General features: G+C 52.5%; 1 protein-coding gene across 6 annotated transcripts in view; it reads left to right on the top strand.

The window, feature by feature from the left end:
- The first annotated feature begins 2,068 nt into the window (after positions 1-2,068).
- LOC122365609 (homeobox protein extradenticle-like) overlaps positions 2,069-22,784 on the top strand; it is an 87,973-nt gene continuing 67,257 nt past the window's right edge. For 2 of the 6 annotated variants that reach the window (XM_043336970.1, XM_043336971.1), the window contains exons 1-2: positions 2,093-2,460; positions 10,534-10,607. In XM_043336970.1, coding sequence (XP_043192905.1) covers positions 2,297-2,460; positions 10,534-10,607 — 238 coding nt within the window. In that variant the 5' untranslated portion in view covers positions 2,093-2,296. Of the gene's footprint in view, positions 2,461-10,518; positions 10,608-22,784 lie in introns of all 6 variants that reach the window. The other 4 variants (XM_043336966.1, XM_043336968.1, XM_043336965.1 and 1 more) reach the window with 3 other exon arrangements.

Here is a 22,784-nt window from a genome sequence, read left to right on the forward strand (position 1 = left end):
GGCACTTTTGACGCGCCCCTTCCTTTAAGGGCCGATTAAGGGGTAAGGGGTAAGTTGCACACATCTGGAACCCGAGGCTGCGGCTAGATATTGACCCGGGGAATCGATTGCGACCGTTATTTTGGCGATCAGACGAACCCTTGAGGCACTTTTGACGCGCCCCTTCCTTTAAGGGCCGATTAAGGGGTAAGGGGTAAGTTGCACACATCTGGAACCCGAGGCTGCGGCTAGATATTGACCCGAGGAATCGATTGCGACCCTTATTTTGGCGATCAGACGAACCCTTGAGGCAATTTTGACGCGCCCCTTCCTTTAAGGGCCGATTAAGGGGTAAGGGGTAAGTTGCACACATCTGGAACCCGAGGCTGCGGCTAGATATTGACCCGAGGAATCGATTGCGACCCTTATTTTGGCGATCAGACGAATCCTTGAGGCACTTTTGACGCGCCCCTTCCTTTAAGGGCCGATTAAGGGGTAAGGGGTAAGTTGCACACATCTGGAACCCGAGGCTGCGGCTAGATATTGACCCGGGGAATCGATTGCGACCCTTATTTTGGCGATCAGACGAACCCTTGAGGCACTTTTGACGCGCCCCTTCCTTTAAGGGCCGATTAAGGGGTAAGGGGTAAGTTGCACACATCTGGAACCCGAGGCTGCGGCTAGATATTGACCCGAGGAATCGATTGCGACCCTTATTTTGGCGATCAGACGAACCCTTGAGGCACTTTTGGCGCGCCCCTTCCTTTAAGGGCCGATTAAGGGGTAAGGGGTAAGTTGCACACATCTGGAACCCGAGGCTGCGGCTAGATATTGACCCGGGGAATCGATTGCGACCGTTATTTTGGCGATCAGACGAACCCTTGAGGCACTTTTGACGCGCCCCTTCCTTTAAGGGCCGATTAAGGGGTAAGGGGTAAGTTGCACACATCTGGAACCCGAGGCTGCGGCTAGATATTGACCCGAGGAATCGATTGCGACCCTTATTTTGGCGATCAGACGAACCCTTGAGGCACTTTTGACGCGCCCCTTCCTTTAAGGGCCGATTAAGGGGTAAGGGGTAAGAGCTAGGGCCAAATAAAGGTCATATTCTTGCTCCCCGTCCCCCAATTGACCAAATATGAGTTTTTTAAGCGATTCTGAATCCGACGCTGTATTCGTTGCTGTTGCTGACGCTAACTTCACGGACATGAACGGGGAGGGCATCGGGGCACCGTGCCCCCCTTTGATTTTGGAGCCCTATGGGCGTTGCATGGAAAGAATGGGACCAAAAGTCGGCAGTGCCCCCCCCCCCTTAATTGAAGGTGTTCCGCCGCTACTGAGCGTGTGTAGCGGCCTACTCACTCACGGACCTTGCTCACGGCCACTCAATGAAATTTCAAAGGGGCTGGACTTGCAGCAGGAGGAGGAGCAGTTGATTTATTGCAGGCGATCGCTCCGCCCAGCAACAATAATGGGAGCTGGTGAGGAGGCATGCAGGGACCTGGCTTTGAAAGTAAAAATCATTGATTTTTGCAACTACTTAGATCCGTAAAAAATAATCTAGCATTAGGTACCTATTAAATGATTCTCATTTTATTATGCGTTCAGGAAAAATCATTAAATCTAATGTCTGAAAAAAGTCATAAATTAGTCTTTCTTAAACAGAGAAGTTGCAAACACGGCGATGGAAATGCCGGTGGTGTTGCCTCCTAGCTGCTTCGTGCTATTCGCTCTGAGTTTTAACAATAACTTTAATATTCACCAACAAAAGTTGCCTAGAAGTGATTAAATAGCATTTTGAATATTTTTCAAAAAAAAAATTGAGAAATAGCTCTTTAATTACTATTTCTATTTTAGTGCTGGGAATTGCGGAAGTGCTTCATCTCTATTTAACTAAAAATTAGCCTTTTTAGTGTTGAAACGTTGTTGTTGATGCGCAATATTTTGAGAATTTGTCAATGTTATTTTTGTTTTCCTTCAACACCAACAGTTTTACAAAACAAGTTGGTTTCACTTTGCACAGCATGCCGACTCCTCGCCAGGCGGCGCGCGCATCGCCCGCGTGTGAGGTTCTCCTCAGGGCCGTTGGCCGAGAATGACGACTAAACAAAGAAGGCCATTGGTCGGCGGACCTGGCGAGACGGCCGTAAACGAGTGCTGGACGCAGGATTTTATGGTCGTCATACCATTGACGTCTTGTGTCGGAATGAGTTATTATTTTCAGCTGTGACTTACGTTTCGTCGTAAAACAAACACGTGTGCGCCAGTGATTGTGATTGCGCCGCGGGAGCAGGTGTGAGTGTGTGTGTGCGGCGGCATGGAGGGCCAGCAGTATGGCATGGGCTACGGCATGCAGCCGCAGATTGATCCCAATGGCCAGGCCAACAACACAGAGGGCGAGCCGAGAAAACAGGACATCGGCGAGATTCTGCAGCAGATCATGACCATCACAGAACAGAGCTTGGATGAAGCGCAAGCCAGGTCAGTACCTAGGTGCTCGGCGCGCTCTAGAGTCTGAATTGGACGCCGCTCTAAGGACAACAGTAATAATATTGTACGTGATTTTTAACATCACAAGTGGAAAATATTGCGGACCTATCCTAACAGGCTCCTGAAATTAATGTATCATAATTTGTACGCGTTTTTTATGAACAAGTCATCTGGATGCTCTCAAACAATTATCAAACGTGAGGAGCTAATAGTGGTGGAAATCGTTACTAGCCTGGGATCAGCTGTCAGGTCAATCATGCATGGCAATGTTTTCATTCGCCTCGGCCGAATGGCAAGTGTCCCTGGTAAAACGGCACTTCACTGGGCAAGCTAAAAATTGTGAAAATATTTTCTCAAATTCGTCACTACCGTTAATTAAATCAAGTCCAGGCCTTCGAAAACTTTCCGTAAGGGCTGATGCCGTTTCCGGTAGGTAGTCACGGCGTGCGCTGCATTCAGTGTTCACCAGAAGTTTCATAGGTTCCCCGTCCCTTGACTGAAACCCCAGGTCCCTGGCGCGGCCGCTGCCACGCGCTCCGGGGGTCGGCGTGGTCCGCCGGACCGGTCGGACGGTCGGGCCGACTGCGGCCGACTTTGCCGACCCGCCCGTCCTGACCACTATAGTGCGGACCCGACCGGACCGAGACCAAACTGATACCATTGGACGGCACACGTAAATGGACACTTGTCAGGGATGCGTCCATGAGCCGGCAGCGCACAGAACGAAAAATATCCGTATTATTTTGCCGCCTTAAATACTTTTGAGCTGTTTAGATGGTCAGTAGGCTCATCGAACGGATAAAGGATAAGAGACTGATTTTATTATTTTTATTCAAAATTACGTTTGCGAGCCCAGCCTGGCGAAAGTAATAAGTGTTATAGCTGCTCAATTAGTAAATCCGCAAGATCAAATCGGTATAGTTCCTGAAATAGCTTTGCTCATGCGGTATGTTAATGATAGCGTGTGACATTTCTCTAGAATCCAGAGACTGCTACCGAAGGACCATATCAGCCATTGTATCTGTTGAATAACAAATCATGTTTTGTCTGCGTACATGGATCGTTTGAGGACTTAATCCATCAGGCGCTCGTGTGTGTACCTTGCATTGTGTTTTGAGGATTTCCAGAGCATATTCAGTAGCTGTTAACAAGGCCCGTTACATCCTCCTGCCAGTTGAGGAAATATCCCTGTCCCCTGGAGCTAAAAAATGCCGCGGATCTATGTCAACTGGCGCTCAAATGACCTTTGGATTACATATTTGAAATAGCATTTTTCGCGCAGCGCTCATTTCCTCTAAATACCTCGCTATTGTCCCCTTATCTTTCATGATCAGGGGAGTGAAGACTAAACGTATCGCGTCATTTATTGCGCTCAGATTGGTAGGCGGTACAAGGCATCAGCAAACACCAAATGCATGTTTCTGCCTGATATGACGATAGCTGAATCGCTCATATCAAAGTCTGACATGTCGCGGCTTAAGGTGGCCGCACGGGTCCCAAGTTTATGAACGCGATAGACGAATATTCGGAGGAATGTCTGCATTTGTGTCGTATTTTCGGGAAACTTAGGACGGACGAGTATGACAAAGGAAGTCAGACATGCGACATGTTTCTGATGTGGTGATTGAAGTCATTTATCAGCCAGATGTTTTGTCAAGCGTCAGTAGTATCAGTGCATCATCTCAGCACGGTTAGGCAGTCTTCTCAGGGGGCCCTGTATCGGGCCGCATGTGTCGCCACCAAATTCACGTACCCATGTGCAAGGGCGATACAAGGCCAAAACAGCCCTGTAGCAGTTCAGCACCAACCTGACTAGCTTCTGTATTGAGTCTAGGAGCTAGCTACATACACAAGCCACATGGAAAACGGTATCGGCAGCTATTTGCATCCGTAACAGTGGCGGCAGAAAAGGACGTTTGTTCACAGCTTTTACCTAAACGGTGAAGGCTTTTTAAGCTTTGAAGGCCTGGCTGCACTATGTGTTTTCTGCGTGCGTTTTTGTGGCTTTGCGTTTTTTTTTTGCGTAATATCGTTCTAGAAAAAAAGTTATAAATAATATAACATTTACATTAGTTGCATGCAAAAGTTAATGGAACACGTATATTAACTAAAATTTAATATAAAAACATCGCAAAAACGTAATGTTGTACGCATATTTGTTATCTATGTATTAGTAATCGCCACGCACTTTCAGAATGTGGATCGCTCATGATTGTTCAATACAATACAATACAATACAATATCTTCCGGCATATCAGCCGCCTTTCTTTCATGCGCTATAAGAAGCTGTTGTATAAAAATTAATTGTTTTACGTGCTAACAAGTATCTTTTATGTACTTTTCATTGTGCTATAATGTGCTTGTATGTGTTTTTACGTAACGAGTTCTGTAGTATTGTTTCCCGCAAAGGATTTCATTTTAAAGGGCCTAAACGAAGCGTTACAAATAACTTAAGCTCTTGTCGCGTTTGTTTTCTAGTAACTACCTATGTATCGTACATAACATATTATGGGTACATTGGGTAGTTGTATTCACTGAAGTGGATTTAATTGTATGTATGGGTGAAATTATTACACAACACATCCATCACCAATTTTCACTTATTTTCAAAGTTACTTAATCGCGCTCAACCAAGCGTCTAAACACAAGCACACATCACCGGCGTTTTATAGTTTGCAGTTGTGCAAAATGGAGGTACTGTTTCGATGAAAATAAATCGGTTCGTGTCTTCCCTTTGACATGAACTACACCTTTTTATGCCAAATTTGGACACAGTTCAGTGCAACCGATTTCGACAGTTACCCATAGACAGACTATGCCGTAGGTACTGTCGAAATCGCCTGCTCTGTTACTGAAATGTGTGCACTGCCGCCTAAATTGGGCGTAACAAGGTGTGTAAAATGTTTGGCAACCAACCTAGCCAAAACTGCAGACCCTACTGTAAGATAGCAAAGTGCACGAAAGTGGTGTCCTGCGGATAATTGGTCGCCATGAAGGAGGTGGCACAGAGGTCACCCTTTGCCCCAAACTGCTCACTATATCGGGAGTCAGAAATTGGTGACGTCCGTTCCTTGGGCACAATATTTCCTCGATTGCCTACTGCACCTCTCGCACAGGTACAAAACGCCGGCCCACAAAGTCGTTGCTACATTATAGGTAGGTGCACACATTTTCAGTCTGTACAAACTGCCATAACGATAACACGCTGTGCTGTGACTGTACCAAATGGGTGCGAAGAGCGTCACGCCGCGTGCGGCACCGCCCGCGGCCTCTCCTCTCCGAGTCACGACGCCTAGCGATAGGTGCGCTCGAATTGCATTACAAACATAGGCAGCTCATCTGGAGGAGCATGCCATTAAATTGACGCAGTCCGGTGCGGCTGCGTGGCTTTCCGTGATGCACATGCAATCGGATAATTTTTTCACACCTTATGCCTAATATTTGCTCTTCTTCCCGTGATTGTTAAAGGGACCCTCCCACCTTCAAAAAAGTTAATGAATTGGCACGAAAGTGATGTCGCTCGGTTCAGAAAGAGCGAAAACGAATATCTACCAAATTTCATCGAAAAATATTCACCGGTTTTCAAGATATTAGACTTTTACTTTTGTTTACTTTTTGGGATCTCCGCTGTTCCTAGCGACTTTATTTGAAAGTGCGGCATTTGTTGCGCGCAAACCAGCATATACCACCGCGTGCTACCAACACTGAACTCTATAATGGCTACCAAACGTTTTAGTAAAAGATTTAAAAATCGTTAGATCTCCGCTGACGTCACAAATTCTAAGGGGGCATACCAATGCACTAGCCCCTTAGAATCCGGAAACTGCAAGTTTAAAATTCCATATCTCCGAATTAAAGCATTTGTCGATGTTGTGAGTGCCCAAACCGGTATTTGCAGGCCATGGCCACCAATTTGGCTATCTCAACTCAAAACTAATGTTAAGGTGGGAGTGTCCCTTTAATACACACCATGCGGCTTGATACCACAGACCGCGTGATTTTCCCAAGGTGAATCTCATCCCGCTCAAATAAATCAGTACCAGGAAAATGTCGGAGTTACGTCGGTACATTTAATTTGCGAACGATTTAACGATCACAGTTACAAGAAAGCTCTCAACAGCATGTAACGTATGTAGGGGAGAGCGGGGCCTGTTGAGCCACTTTTTATATATTGATATGCACAGCGAGATCTAGTTGTCATATCGAAAAATGCACAATACTATGAAAATATACTCTTTTGGCTTTATTTTAAGGTATGTGAAATTATGTTTCAAACATATTTTGCTGCCAAACGCATGCTTATAAAACAGCTCTTCGCCCGTTTCAAATGACCCCGATGCGAGGGTCAATTGAACCAGCCCATGGGGTCAATTGCACCTATCCTTAACAATGGGATGTTTTCATCTTTAAGGCTGTGACTTTCTTGAGGAAATATTTTGTCCGGTTTACCTACTCTTCCAAATGCTACATTCAATAGGTCGTTGGAAAGCTAAAAGTGCAAAATTTCTCATAATAGGTGACATTAAGTATATAGACAATGGTAAAATGGGCGGATGAGGAAAATGAGGAATATCTCAGCCTATAGTGTGCTTTCAAGCAAAAGGCTTGAGATAAAGGGGTCAAAATTGAGCTCTATCAAACTGCTATTTCAGTTAAAACCCTCATTTTAAAGGTGGACTATTTCCTTTAATGTTTACATCCCCTGAACATAACCATTGCAAAGGTCACTGGGGTCGGTTGAAACGACCTGTTTTAACTGACCCTCAGAGATGCGTTTCAATTGACCCCATCCGCTCCCGCCATCACGCACGCGCCGTAAAGCACATGTCAAACGAGCTGGAGGGACGGCATCATGCGTAATGGGAGGCCAAATAAGGTGACATTCCGGAGCCAGGAGTTTTTTTTTCGGCAAACAAAGGTTTATGAGATATCACAAAATATTCACTAAGATTTCTCCCAAACGCCCCTCAAAAACAAAAAACAAGTGCCAAATCAAACTTACCGTCCGTTCGCCGCCCAAACACCGTTTTTTTTTTTTTTTTTGCTCCGCCATCCTAAAGCCAGTCTGGAGCCGGGGGTCATTACATCTGGCAATTTTGGCCAGGAACAAAGTGTTACGTTAACCTTCCAGGCGGTGGGGGGGGGGCAATTTTTTGCCCCCCCCCCCTTTAGTTTTTTCGATATATCTCGAGAACCGCTGCGCCGATCGTCACCAAACTTTCAGTACCCTCCCGGGAGCAGCTAGCGCACATGGTGACCAAAATTTTTTCCAAAGGCTACGATAGGTTGGCCGCTAATGACGTCAGAGTGACGTCATTTTTGCCATTTTCGACCCAAAAAAAGGTTTCGCGGGAAGAGCTGTCAGGCCTACAGCTTTAGAGATACAGAAAAATGTTTTTAACATAAAAGGTGTGGAATTGACAGGACTACAAAACTGCTATCTCGTTTTTTCGAATTTTTTGGATTTTGACCCCCAAAAATCAAAAAATAGATTTTTTGAATATAATAGCCAAAAAATCCAAGAAGTTTTTTGAATTTCAAAAAAACGGAATATATGTGATAGCTCCTACCGCCTTCTATCTACATACCAAATTTGAGATCGATACCTCTTTTTTTGGCCAAGTTATAGCGAAAAAACTGTTCAAAATTGATGACGTCAAATTTTCAAACTCAATTTTTAGCAATTCTAGACCTCGTAGCGCAACACAAAGACCACCATTAGACTCCCCGTGACGAGCTGCATCGAATCGATACCCATTTTATGCAAAAATATCAACTTTGAAATTTGACCTTTTTGACCTGACCTTGACCTGACCTCCACCAGAAAGTGACCTAAACCGTACCTGATGGTCTTATAACCAACACCATTGAGCTTGAAATGAAAAACTGGCCATAAAACATGCATCGCATAACCTTAGTAAAGTTGGGCTCATGTGGTGACCCTTGGTGACCTTTGGTGACCTGACCTGTGACCTGACCTGGTATGACCAGTGACCTCTAATAGCAACATATGTACTAGACAACTGACGCCTTATCGCTGATTTTCGACAAAATGCGTTTTACTCGGTGTTATAGCGCTTTCCCTAGAAGCCCCGTGAACGGTGAAACATTTTATCTTTGACCTGACCTATGACGTCATCGGTGACCCCGAGGTCAATGAAATTTGGTTTCCCTCGACAAATTTGACAGGGCTATCGAACGCCGTTTGAATTTTCCGGATCCGTCCAGTAGTTTCGGAGATACGGGGGGGGGGCAAAAAAGTGCCCCCCCCCCACCGCGCGGAAGGTGGCTGGTAGGCCCACCGCCTGCCGGGTTAAGCCGGTTTATGTGAACGACAAAGGAAATGGTCGAGCGCGCATGCGCAGTGGTGTCGGCAACGCCACCTGTTGCATACTGTTGAATTTAAAGCCATGTTTCATCTGACCCCGTGTTTCATCTGGCCCCCCCCCCCCCCCGCTCTCCCCTACTTTATATTAAACGCTGAAACGGTTTAAAACGGTTTAAAACGGTTTCGGCAAATTAATAACACATTGAATAACAAACATGTAAGCTCATTCTACATTCTACATGAAAATGATAAAGCGGCTGCAGTAGCGGCGGAACACCCTCAATTAAGGGGGGGGCCGACTTTTGGTCCCATTCTTTCCGTGCAACGCCCATAGGGCTAATGTTAAAATGCCAAAATCAAAGGGGGGCACGGTGCCCCGGTGCCCTCCCCGTTCCGCCACCTATGAGCGGCTGTTCTCAAGGCTGACGTCCTTTCATCTCTACTTGTGTACGTTTTGCTGATCTTCTATTTACCAATTGTTTTCATCATTTGTTTCCTTTTATTCCTATTCTTTCGATGATATTTCATTCTTAAGATTTATCAAAATTTCTAGTGACAAAAAAAAAATAGAAGCGTGTCTATCAGTTGTTAAAAGTGTGGTGTGCTGCCTATAGGCACGTACTGTTTCACGTTTTATTTGAGACAATTGTTAATAAAGCGTACGAAAGGCCATATTTACTTTAATGCGAAATATTACATTAAACTAAATGAAATTAAAGATAAGCTACCCGACGTTTCGCTTATATTTGCTTAGTCATGGGCGATCTAACACATTTCACAAATCATACATTTTTTGAATGCATTCGAAAGATATTACAAAGTATTAAACAGTTTATCAAAAACATCTCCCCGAAGGGAAATTCGGCGATCGATCGATAGAGTTTCTTCATGTCGTTTTCTTTTTAACTCGTTCTGCTATGCTCGTATGTAACTTGAAAAATCCTTGTGATACGTTCGTGACTTCTTCAGTTCGGATGTATGCCGCCTCAATCAGCCACCTCTCGGTTTTCTTTAGGTCGCTGTGTAGGGCTTCGGCACCATTCCAGTTCGGTAAATGTCCCTCTTTATGCATCACGATAAAGAGGGACACGTACGTATACTTTCGTACGCTTTATTAACAAGTACTGTTTCACATGGAAAGGAATGCCTTTCACAAATATGTCTCAACATCTTGCTAAAAATGACTTTCCACACTTTGCCGTTGCCTGTCATGTTGATTTGGAATTAAGCATTGTGGACAGTACATATACGCAGTGTTTTATTCGCAATGATTTGTGGATATTTTTGCTTAACCTGCTTTGAGTTGTATATTGTACTATATAAGAAAACATTTTTGTTTCTGACACTGGGCTTGCGTTTGCAAGAAGCGCAATTTGAGCCAAATGATGATCACGCGTTGCAATGTGCCAGTAGGTGACTATAGTCACTGTGCACTATAGTGCACAAGCCACTGCATCCAATGATTTCATGCTCGCGCGTCGTTGTATGTGACTTAGACTGCCAATAGTGATCCTGGTCCATATTATTTGTTCGTTCGACATATCATTGAGGTTTTGTTTTGGATAACTGGTGTTGATTTGCCGAAAACATTTTGTTTTTCGTCCGTCGCCTGTATTTTGTCGTATGTGTTATGTAGTGGCCCTTACTTTACTCCTTCGCTCGGGGCTCCGATGTTTTGCGAGCTGTGCTTCGTTTTAATAACGACGTTTCTCTAATTTCAGTACCGAATTTTCCAGGAAGCACACGCTGAACTGCCACCGGATGAGGAGCGCCCTCTTCTCCGTCCTCATGGAGATAAAAGAGAAAACAGGTGAGCTCCGACGCCCACCAGGCAACCCGGTCTATACTGAACCGGCTTTCTGCACGTAATATCATATTAACCATCTGTTCCCGTCTACTTTTGTACCCGTCCCTTCACAAAGTTCACATCACTTGATCTGTTTACAATTAACGAATTACTCATATCATGCTTTGCGGAAAATGTCTCATACTTTTAATTATGAAGGTTTTTTTCACCTCTCCGGCCGTTACTTCAATAGCTTCACGGTTTTACCCCGTGTCATTGTACAGGGTGTCCCTAAAAAGTTTGCCCAAAGAATATTCAATAAAATTTGCATTTTTATTGAACTCGTCTGAAATTTATACGATCCTTTAACAATCCAAATGAGAAGTTAGCGGGCAAAGTTTCACGCGAATCGGTTGTCTTTAGCAAGAATGGTAGCACGTCAAAAAATCATACAATTTTAGCGCCAAATCAAGTCATTTTCAGCCGTGGCTAGCGCCTGTACTTGACCCGTATGATGACTCGTAGACTGCATAAGAATCATATGGAATATCGTAGAAGAATAACCTTATGCTCACTATCTTTAAGCAATCCAAAAAATTAGCCTAAAATCAATGAATATATTTCGGAAACGTTCCTTCTTCAGTTCAAAAAGTTAACTATACAAGCCACAGAAATGTACAAATAATTGAACGTCACAAAAGCGCCGAATTCACAAAAGCGCCGAATTTGTATAGTTAACTTTTTGAACTGAAGAAGGAACGTTTCCGAAATATATTCATTGATTTTAGGCTAATTTTTTGGATTGTTTAAAGATAGTGAGCATAAGGTTATTCTTCTACGATATTCAATAATGCTGCTCATTTTAGTACTTCGCCATCTTAGAATCATATGGAAGCAAAATGGGTCTTCATCAAAGCTGTAATATTCATCGGAGATCGAGTTCTCGGTTTGGCTTGTCAAAAGCAATGCCGAGTATGAATGAACGAAAACTGTAAGAAAACTTATGGCCAAAACGCACCAATAATTATGCATCGACGACCGCATGAACACATGTGTACAGCATTTCAAGCACCCCTGGCACTAGAGAACAGTGACACACTGCTGCAAGTCACTACTGATGATGCATCGTTTTTTTTTTTTTTTGCTGTTGCAATAAAGCCTAAGGTGCTGGCTTATCTTCGGAAAACTGTTGGTTTTGTTCGATGAACTCTTCTTGCATGTGCAAACTCGCAGTTTTAAGTGTTTTTGGTCACTTTTTTGAAGTGCACCTATCACGACAAAAATGAACTGATTGCGCTCCACATTACGTTATCTACTTATCATGGTCTTGGGATAACCGAAGGTTTGTTCTCAATAGTTAAAACACTATTCGTTAGAATTGTGTTTTTCTATTCAAAAACAAATACGAGTTCCCTGACAATTTTGCAAAAGCTTAATACTGTGTGAAAATGAAATGGATTGATCCTCAAGTAAAGGTTGTATTGAAATTTTCCGGTAGATTTTTTTCGGCACTCCAAAGCGCTAAAATCATACGATTTTTTGACGTGCGACCATTCCTGCTAAACACAACCGATTCGCATGAAGCTTTGTCCACTTACTTTCTCATTGCATTGTTAAAGTATCGTGTAAATTTCAAAGAAGTTGAACAAATGTTGCAAATTTAATTACAGATTCTTTGGGTACCTTAACTTTTTTCGGGACACCCTGTACTTAAAAGCTGACGAGGTGTTGGTATGTTGTGTCTTGTTACTTGTCGCGATTTCGTTGTAGGAATGTTTGTAACTGATAATTGGGGGGACAAATTACACATGTCCCTCGACGTTTGAGTTGCGGCGGACGTTTCCTCTGGTCCTCCGGTCTATGACGAAGGCCCTTCGACTCGAAACGTCATGAGCGTGGGTCATATTTCGAAACTGAGAATGCATCTTGATAGCGTGTTGTCACTCAGGTAGCCGGCTATTCTTGTAGTTTTTCCTTTTGTCCCACACCAGGATTTCACTCCATCCCCGTCCGAAAATTCGGCGCCGGGGCTCACTTTTCTCGTTCAGCAGTATCCGCTTATGGCGTGAGTCGGCTCGCCGGGGCTTACTACGGCCGGAATTGATGGCTTTATTCTGACCCTCCGCTTCGATGGCCCGTTTTATGTGCCTCTTTATCGTGTTTATTTTTCTCCTGCGCGCTGGGGCTTTTCAATGATCACATGTTGAGAAGTAATGAAACACTTGGAGCCTTTACGGCGTCATAAAACAGCAAAAATGGTTTTGACGTTTTTTGATTCGACGAACACTATGGGTGCGCTCAAGCTCGTAAGCGGGGCGGAACGGCGGATTAAAAATCAGTTTACATGGCCGTAAAATTAGCGTTCAGATGAGCGTGTCGGCACGGGCCATCGGCAGGCGGCGGGCGATAGCTGTCAAAGAGACGAGCCCGTCCGGCGGACGGCCGCGCGGCCCGCAGCGGCGGCATCGAATTGATCGCACGCGCGGCGCCGCCGGGCACCGGGGCCGGACCGGCCGCGTGCCGCGTGCCGCCGGCCACTCGGCGCCGACTTTTCGTTTCCATTTGTATGTTAATCAGAAGATTGAAATTCTCCCGAGCGGCTGTACAAAAATACAGAGTCGCGGACCGCACACGCCTGCGGTCGGCCGGCTGCGGGCCACCGTGTGGCGGACGGACGCGCACGGAGCCGCCGCCTCTGCGTCCCATCTCGGTCCCGGCGGCCGCCTCCTGCGCCTCTCCTCCCAGCCGTCTGTGATCAATAGCCACACACGGCGGCGGCCGAGCAGCCGGGGCGGCGCGGCCGGCGGACGGAGGTGTCGGCCGGCGGCTCACTGCCGCGCGCCGTCACTCGCCACACGGCGGACCACACCGCGGACCACACCACGGACCACACCACGGACCACACCATGGACCACGCCGCGGACCACGCCGCGGACCACACGGCGGCCATCCGAAGGCGATACATCCACATAGCCGTCGCTGTTTGTGTGCTGTTTTTGGCAGTTGGTCAGGCGGCCTCGTCATCGCGGCGCTGGCTCGTCTCGGCGGTCGGGTCACCGCGCCGGCGGACGGCGTCACGGCGCCGCTGGAACCGACAGAGCCGTCCTGTGCCGGCCGGCGAGCGCTCAGCGGCGCCGGGAGCCAGCTGAGGCGAACCGAGGGACGCTCTCTCTCTCTCTCACACGACCCTCTGCAGACGCAGTCGGCAAAAACAGCCGCCCGTCGTGACCGGAGGCAGACGGATAAGATATTGCAAACGCGAATGCAAGCGCGCGCACGCTTTTGAATGCGCCTCGTTCGCTGCATGCCGGCGCAGCTTAGCGGGAAAAACAAATTCCTGCTTGGCATTTTAAATGCACCTGTCGACTGCAAATATGAATGGTTCTGGCGGAGAACGGGTGGAGATGGGAAATCCTCTCCGCTGAAGTGGCAATGCAGGTACATTGAGAGCAGCCGCTCCGGCAATATCGTGCGGTGCGAGCTGCTGCGACAGCGGACCGGGGTTCTGAGACAGCCAGGTCGTCAGCCGGCACACCCGTCTGGTCACACAGCCCGGTCAGACCGTCAGCGCGCTGAGTGGCGGCACTCCGAGCCGGTGCCGGTGCCAGACGCGCGCGGCGACGCCGAGGCATCTTAGCGACGTTTTTCGCCACATCGGCGTGCTTTCTCCGTCGATGGCCGTCGAATCTGGCGACGACCGGCGTAATCCGATTCGGAGAAGTCGGCGGTGCACAGTGTCTCGTCAATCACCACCCGTCCGAACACGTAATACGGCGGAAAAATCCCAGCCGCTCCCGCCGAGACAGCTCAGGAACTTGTCCGGCCGTCGGCCAAGGCCAGCAGGCCCGCGCCGGACAGTCGCGTCACGTCACGGCACGGCGCCGCGCGCGTCGCGTCGGCCGTCTGCGGACGTCGCCGGGTGACGGGCTCCCGTCGGCGGCGCTGTGGTTTGTAGAGCGGTCACGGGGAGTTATATCGTGATGTTATGGTGGTTTAAAGGTCCGCCTCAGTCGGGCGGAGGCACTAATGCGCCCGGTGAGCCGTGCCGTGTGTGTGATGGCGGATTATGCCCATTTGTACCCAGGTGTCCACCAGACGCTATATCCATTGGTGGAAGTTGAGCGATGGCTCATAATGCTGTCGGCCCCAGCACATTGGCGCGATCTTAGTGGTGTGATTGCAGCTGCAACACAGACTCACGTACTTAACGGCCGCAGTACGTCGCCGTTAACTTGCAGTCCCGGTTTAGCGTGCTTATTTACACGGCAAGGTGCTCACTGTGTCATCGGGACAGAGCCAAACACGTTTCAGGGTTCACGACGGTCGGCCGTGCGTCGGAGGAGGTTCACCTCTGACCGGCCCCCGCCGAGAGGGCTCCCAGTGCACCGCCGCGGCTCGGCCAGCGGTGATTTAACGGCACGTCTTCTAAATACCTCTGTACCGCCGCAGGAGAAAAACGTGACTGTTCATTGATGTTACCGCCAGCCGGCCGTGACAGCTTGAAAGCCGGCGGATGATAAACGCCTCTCGCTGTAGATCTTTAGGGATCGTGACATTTACGACTCATCGATGGAAAAATTGTTATCTCCACGATGTAGACGTAACCTGACGCAGCACGAAGCCGTCTGTTTTCTTTGCAGTAATTGTCTGGAAAAGCAAAAATTGCGTCGCTGCTAAGAGCTATTCAGCGTTAAAGAAGTTTTATCACTTAGAACATTGGCAACCGTGGACACAATCGTAATAATCGGCGCAATCAAAGAGCTGCCGCTGCTCGTGGTGCATGTAGTGATTTTAATGACCTGAATGATTTCACTGGGAACCTGTTTTCATGACAAACTTATCGTGCATTTAATTCTTTGTGGACTCGTTCTGAGGATAAGTTACATGTGTAGCAATGTTTCGTGTCCTTAACCCTTTGTAGCTAGTTTTGGGTTATTTCCACCGGAAGAACTCATTCGTGTCGTCTCGGTCATTTTAATTAGGCGTACCGTAATTAGGTGGCTGCTATGGCCATCGGGTCGCGGTGCTACTCCTCGGAAATAAATACTTCAAGAGTACCTCACGTAATATCTGCCTGCTTCCATATAGGATTGTCCCGGTGCTTTGGAGGCGTTGTCCTTCCGGAGTTACATCATTATCTAAGTAGTTGTCCCATTAGGCTGTTCATATTGGGAGCCTCGGGCTCAGCTGTCACGTTTGACAGACTGGGCTTTCATGGCGTTCTACTGTCATTGCCATCACGATGGGCCTGCAGCACTACGCCAGGGTCCACGCCTTCCCGGGCCCTACCGCCTCGGCTGCAGGTAGGGCTCGGCTACCGCGGCTCCTACCTTTTCACCGTTGTATTTCGCCCTCTGTCTCTCAGTTACAGTCTCCCCCTTGTAGCAGTCTCCGCTCCTGTTCGTTCTCTTCCTCCTTTGACAGCCGGACGGCCGTCGCTCCTCCATGCAGTTGGCGCCGGGCCACTCCAGGGGCACAGGGCTCTCTGTGGGCGCCGGGCTCTCCATGGGCACAGGCCGCTCCGTGGGCGCCGAGGCGCTCCTTGTGCGGCCCGGCGGCCGGCCGTTTCCGCCGCCGCTAACGGCCCGACAGGCGACGCTCAGTGTCGGCGGTCCCGCTCCTGCCGCCGCTGCAGAGATGGCTGCCGGCTATAAATAAACAGAGACGAGACTAAATATACAGGGCGGCGCCGCGCTCACGCGCCGCGCCGGCCCCGTCGACACATGGACGGCAGGCGGCGGCGGCTCGTTATCTGCCGGGGCGTCACCGGGGGGCGCGGCCCGACCCGGCCCGGCCCGGCGCCCCCTGGGTGGTGACCCCGCCGCCGCCCGGTGGAGTTGCCTCCTGGGATGCGGAGGCAGGGGCGGAAACGTGTGGGATTCGCTGAGGGGAGTGTTGGTGCTGCAACTGGTGAAGAACGTGTCCATGTTGGTGATATGAGTTTGATGGCTAGGCTCGGCAGCAGCGTCGAGTTGTTACCTTTGAGCTTATCACCTGACGGTTGCTGCATCGTTTGAAGTCATGATAGGTTGTGGTAGGCTGAGTTTTCCGGTGTCCCAAGTTTACTGTCTTCTGCAGGTGACAGACTGTCCCAGTGGCAGCATGCGGCAGGTGACAGACTGTCCCAGTGGCAGTATGCGGCAGGTGACAGACTGTCCCAGTGGCAGTATGCGGCAGGTGACAGACTGTCCCAGTGGCAGTATGCGGCAGGTGACAGACTGTCCAGACTGGCAGTATGCGGCATGTGACAGACTGTCCAGACTGGCAGTATGCGGCAGGTGACAGACTGTCCAGACTGGCAGTATGCGGCAGGTGACAGACTGTCCCAGTGGCAGTATGCGGCAGGTGACAGACTGTCCCAGTGGCAGTATGCGGCAGGTGACAGACTGTCCAGACTGGCAGTATGCGGCAGGTGACAGACTGTCCCAGTGGCAGTATGCGGCAGGTGACAGACTGTCCCAGTGGCAGTATGCGGTAGGTGACAGACTGTCCCAGTGGCAGTATGCGACAGGTGACAGACTGTCCCAGTGGCAGTATGCGGCTCCGGCGTGCCGGAGTGGCCCAGTGGCAGTATGCGGCAGGTGACAGACTGTCCCAGTGGCAGTATGCGGCAGGTGACAGACTGTCCCAGTGGCAGTATGCGGCAGGTGACAGACTATCCAGACTGGCAGTATGCGGCAGGTGACAGACTGTCCCAGTGGCAGTATGCGGCAGGTGACAGACTGTCCCAGTGGCAGCAGTATGCGGCAGGTGACAGTATCGCCCCCAACGGCAGTCTGCGGTGTGACCCGGCCCCTGCTCACCCCTCGTAGGCCGCTCTTTAGCGTCTGTCACGATGCCAACACAAATTATTGCAGTGCGGCCGCGCTGGTGCGGCCCACAGCTGCGAAGCGGCCGCCCGTCTGCCGCGCCAGCCGCCAGGCCGGGTATTTTTACGTCCGTCAGAACGGCTGGTGCCGTTCGCTCGAGGATAATTGGCAATGCGGGCGAATTATAACCCAAGCTCCCGGGTGCACCCGCGAATTAGTTTCGGCAAGTTGTTAATGACTGTGCTAAGTGTGATTTTGTCAGCCACTGAAATGAACACCAGTTGTTGGCCAATTTGGACGAATGCGCAGCGCGAGACGACTGCGAGATGTAAAATGCCGTTTCCGAAATGGCGAAGTAATTTCACATTTTCCGAAACGCTCGCCGGATCTGTAAATATTTCATTTCGGTAACCGGGCGGCGGCGGCGGCGGCGCGTCGGACGCCGCGTCTCGGGCCGTATTTCCCCGGGGACGTGGCGACGACCGGCGCGCCGGCGCCGCCTCCCCGGACGCCATGTTTTGTCCCCGGCCGTCCCGATGAACGCATGAGGGAGCGCCGAGCTGCACTGGGTCTAGCTAGCGCTCCCTCGCCGAAGCGCCGCTCTCGACGCCATTAGGGGTGGACGGAGGGAATCGGGCTGACTGGTTCTGGGTGGTACGTTTTCCGAGGACTTTTAGAGTGGCTGAGGTGATCCGTGGATTGGCGATGACGATGGCGACGGTGATGTGGTGGTCCAGGCAGCAGTGGTTCGGGCGATCCGCCGGGACTGGGCGGCGGCGGCGCCGGCGGCCGGCGGGGACACGCTGACGGGTCCGATGACGTGTCGGCCACCTGTGGCCACCGGCAGCGGCCGCGCGTCCGCGTCATCGTCGCCCTGAGCCGCCGCCTGTGGGAGCCAGAGACGCGGCGTCCGCTCTGACCCAGATCACAGGCCGGGCTGGTGTAGGTACTGACACTGCGAGCTATGTGTCGCGGCATCCAGTCTGCTATTTGTGTGTCTTATGCTTGGTGTCGCCAGCTCAGACGCCTCGTTTGTCGCTGGGAGCTGGTAGCTTATATTTGCGTCTATAACCGGTTCACCCCGCCGGGTAAAAATATCGCGGGTCCGGTATCGACGGCGACTAGCGTCCCTGCCGGTTTAACGTCATTAGCCGGCTTTTGCAGAGGATCGCATTGTTTTTTGTCTCGTTGCTAGGCAACGCCAGTCAACTTTGACACACCGCCCGTCTTATAAATGATTATTGGCTGGCACTCGCAGCTACTGATATATCAAATTGGTCTCGAAGCCGACTGAATAATAGAAACTCCAATAAGTCGTCGCGTCGACGATAGCGCCAATAATCCCCGCACACAGACGCTGGTCGGACCGCGCGGGCCAGCTCGGGGGTGGGACGCCCATGGAGGGGCGACATGGACACCCCTCGGCGGCGCAGCACCGCTACACCCCTATCGCTGCATCGGTGGCATGCGATTTGCATGCATTAGCGACCGTCGGTCAGCGGAGCGCGCCGGGAACGGCGACGGCGGCGCATAATGGCCGCGGCCCGGGTGGGGGCCCGACCGGGCGCGTGACGTCACTGCGCCGAGCGGCGGCGACGGCCGGCCAGAGATTGAAAGATCGATGGCTGAAGCGTTTTCTCCCTAAGTGGAGCGGAGGGGAGCCGCGCTGAGCGGCGCGCCGGCAGCCAGACGCGAACAAAGGACGTCTGGAGCGACGCGCGGCGCTGCGCCGTCCCGGGCCGGGCGGGGCTCCTCGAGCCGCCGTGTGCCGGGACCCGTCAGCGGCGGACATCTGTGATGGATGTGCGATCGGCCGCCGGCCGCCGTCACAGCGCGCCGCCGCGGCGACCGTAAACTTTTTACGGCGTGCCGGAATGGCCGAATGAATCCATCAACTGATTCACGCGTGGCGAACGGCCGGCGCTAACGTGCCAGCCCGTCTGCCGATGACGCCGGCGCGTTATGCCTCGGCGACGTCAGGGTCACGCCATTACGACCCTCGGATGTCGCCGCTGATGATGCACGGTTAGCTCTGTATGCGCTTCGGGCGTGTTCTGGCCCGCGGCAGCCCTGACCTGTCGCCTGCGGTCGGTCGGGCCATCCCAGCTGTCACAGCGGCCCGGGTCGGCCCGGTCGAGGGCTGTGGCACATTTTTCCGTTTATTGAGTCGTAAAGACGGCTATCAGCTGGTCCATCGCGGGCGGGCGGGCGGTGCCGGGCGGGGATTAGCGGCGCTCGGACGGCCGGCACGCAGTCCACTGTCCGCCGGACACGGACGGCGGCACGGGGGAGCGTCCGCCCGCTCAGCGCCGTCCGCCGCCGCCCCGGAGCGGTGGGCGCCGCAGTCCGTCCTGAACACCGCTGTCCGCCTGCCCGTGACCCTGTGATTGAGCTCGCATTCGGTACTTGCCTTTGAAGCCAAGCTCAAATGCCCCCGGTGTCGAATGGCTGGGTGTCCGTTTCTATGATGGCGCTGATCTGTGCGCGGCCCCGCCTTTGGAGACGGTTCGGCTGCGGTCCCTGCACGGCGCTGTTGATTAGAGCCGCGTCCCATCGCGCTCCCTATCCGGCTCCGGACCATACGCCGGCGCCGGCTCGGAAACGGCGGCCCACACGGCTAGTCGTCGGCCGAGAACGAGCACATTGATAAAGCTGCACGGCCCAACTCAAACTCCGGAGCCTATTGCCGGAGCCTGGAGGCCGGACGCGGAAACGCCTCGATCCAGCGACAGGAAGCGTGAGAGAGACGGCAGGAAGGCGGACGGCGGATCCATTTCTATTTGGCGGCCGAGTCGCGCCGTCCGCCGGCCCACCGGTGGCCGCGCCGGCAGGAAATGAACCCATCCAGATAGGACTGGTTGCGGCCGAGGGCCGTTAGCGCAGCGCCGTCCCGCTCACCCGTTCCGCGATGGCAGTGCGAATCTGCCGGCGGCGGTGGCCGGCGCCAGTTCGGGCTCCCGTTCGCGGCGCTATGGCCCCGATATCCGACTGCATTACAACCCGAAATGCACCAGGAAGAAACTCGCCGCCGGGGCTGGAATAGGGCCGATTTACTTGTTATGAAAAGCGAGTAGTCGACGATGTGTGTTGATCAGTCTTACTTGCATGATTCATCTGCATTGCAAAGTCCTCTCAGTGAATCCTAGACGATAAGTGAATCCTAGACACATTGCGATCACCGCGACAGCGAAGGCAAACCGCGATCATCAGCGGTATGGGCTGGTCGGTACGTGTGTCCATTTGGAGGGGCGGATTTGTCGGACGGAGCGTGACTGATCCGCGGGTGATAGTCGCGGCGACATCTGATGAGCGCCGGCCGACCACGGCGGCGGCGGAGCGCGCTCCCGGCGGTGAGTCACGCCACAGGTCCGACGGGCCGTCAGCGGGCGGCCACGGAGATCTGAAGTCGTGAGGCAGCCGCCCCGGAGCGCCGGAAACCTTGCAGCGGCGCCGTGACGGGCCGAAAGCCGCGAGCACGCCGCCAGTATGGGTTTTCGGTGTCGGACAGCGGCGTCACGCCCACAAACTTTTAGCAGAGTAGTAATGGACATGGACACAGCCATCGCTCTGCACCAGTGAAGTCATTTGCCGTACCACCCGGTCCCAGAACTGAATATTGAGCGGGGTTTCCTCTATCTCTGCTCCGACATCTGTCGACCGATCGCTCCGCGGCAGCAGAACCCGGTAGCTGGCAGTGGACGCGGCGGCAGGACTCGGTAGCGGCCGCGGCGGCGCTCGGCGCGCTGCAGGCGGCCGTCGGCGTCCCGATCACCTTGACGGTGCACCGATAGCATCGGCGCGCTCCGCATTGTCGGCCCGTTTCCCAGGGGTGCGGCCGGCCGGCGCCGCGTTTGGTCCGACACACGCCGGCGACGTCTGCCGACCGCCGGACCCGCTGTGGCGTGATGTGCTGCGACCGTGCTGCTGCCTCGAACAGACGCTGTGCACCAACGGCGTCCTCGCCGGTCGCGGCGGCTTCCGACAGGCTCGGTGCGCCACCGAGCCGCGGTCGGCGGGGCGTGTACCGGGCGGCGGCGGCGTTTCTGCGGTCTCTGTGAGTCGCGCCGCGCCGCGGCCTGTCGCGTGCAGCACCGATGGTATCGCCGGCTGCCGGGCCGGCGGCGGACCCTTTGGCCGGCCGGGCGGTCGCCCGTTTTACCGATGTCGCGCCTGCACGTCAGGCCGCTGTGCAGGTGGCCCTGCTGCCGACCGGCATACCCGACCGGCGGCCGCGCTGTCAGGTTCAGGTGGACCCCGTCAAAACGGGTGCGGCATGGACCACCGGTGTCAACTACGCTGGGCCCCGCCATCGCCGCTCGCGACCACGGAGCCCGCCGGCTTCTAACCCACTATGGTGTTTCTCACAAGATGCCACCAAACCTCGATTGTGTATCATCGAACAGCAGTGGACGCTACTTGCTGGACTGAGCCACTAAGTACCGCACTCACTCGGCCGGGCCAGCCGTGCATACGCCCTGCGCACAGCGTGTCGCCGCCGCCGCCGGCGTATGCCGCCTTCGCACGCCGTCCTCGCATTAGCGGAGCTGCCGAGTGGGAGGGCATGTCGGCGCCGGCACTCGACCGTGCCTAATGGCCGCGCGGGCGCCCCGGAAAAAGCGCCGTCGTCGCCCCAGCCAGCGCCGTGCCGCCGCCGCCTGAGTGGGAACGGCTGCCGGCCGATGGCGACCGGTCTCCATCGTCACCCGCCGCCGCTGTGGGTGTGTTGATCCCGGTCACCATGCGTGCCGGGGACGGCGGCTCGTAATGCGCCCGTCACGGGCTGTGGAACCGGCCACTGACGGCGTCACGCCGTTCCCATCGCGTCACTCGGCTTGTTTGGCTTCGAGAAAGTTCGAGAAACACCCGACACCCATGCCATGGCGCTTGTCAGAGCAAAGCTGCAGTGGCAGCGGTGGCTCAGCGGCCTAGCTCGGCCCAGCTCGGCTCGGCTCGGCTCGGCTCGGCGAAGTAGTTGCTGGCCGGTCATGAGGGAGCTCTGACTCTTAGCCGGTGTCACCGGAGCTCGCCTGCACCGGCGGCCCGCGGTGACAGCGTGTCCGCACTCCGCGCCCTGATGGCCCGTCTGGGCGCGGCAAACGACACTTACTTCGGCGAGCCGCCGCCGAGATGATGAACGCGGCCATTGCCGGCAATTTGTTTGGTTTGATGTCACTATTCTGGAGGGGCAGCATACGGCCGGGCCCGTGACATTTGCCAGAGAGGTACTTCTGAGAGGCGTTACGAGCCGGCCATTGGCCCGGCTGCGGACTTAGATACCGAACAGAGCCAATTAATGCAGCGACTTTGCAAGGATGTTTGACAATAGCTTCTGTCTCGGCTGTAGGGCCCGGTCAGCCCAAGTAGCGATGAACACCTTTTTGTTGGATGCTGA

The sequence above is a fragment of the Amphibalanus amphitrite genome, unplaced genomic scaffold, assembly GCF_019059575.1.
Source record: "Amphibalanus amphitrite isolate SeventyFive unplaced genomic scaffold, NRLGWU_Aamphi_draft 000751F_arrow, whole genome shotgun sequence".
In the NCBI taxonomy this organism is placed as follows: domain Eukaryota; kingdom Metazoa; phylum Arthropoda; class Thecostraca; order Balanomorpha; family Balanidae; genus Amphibalanus; species Amphibalanus amphitrite.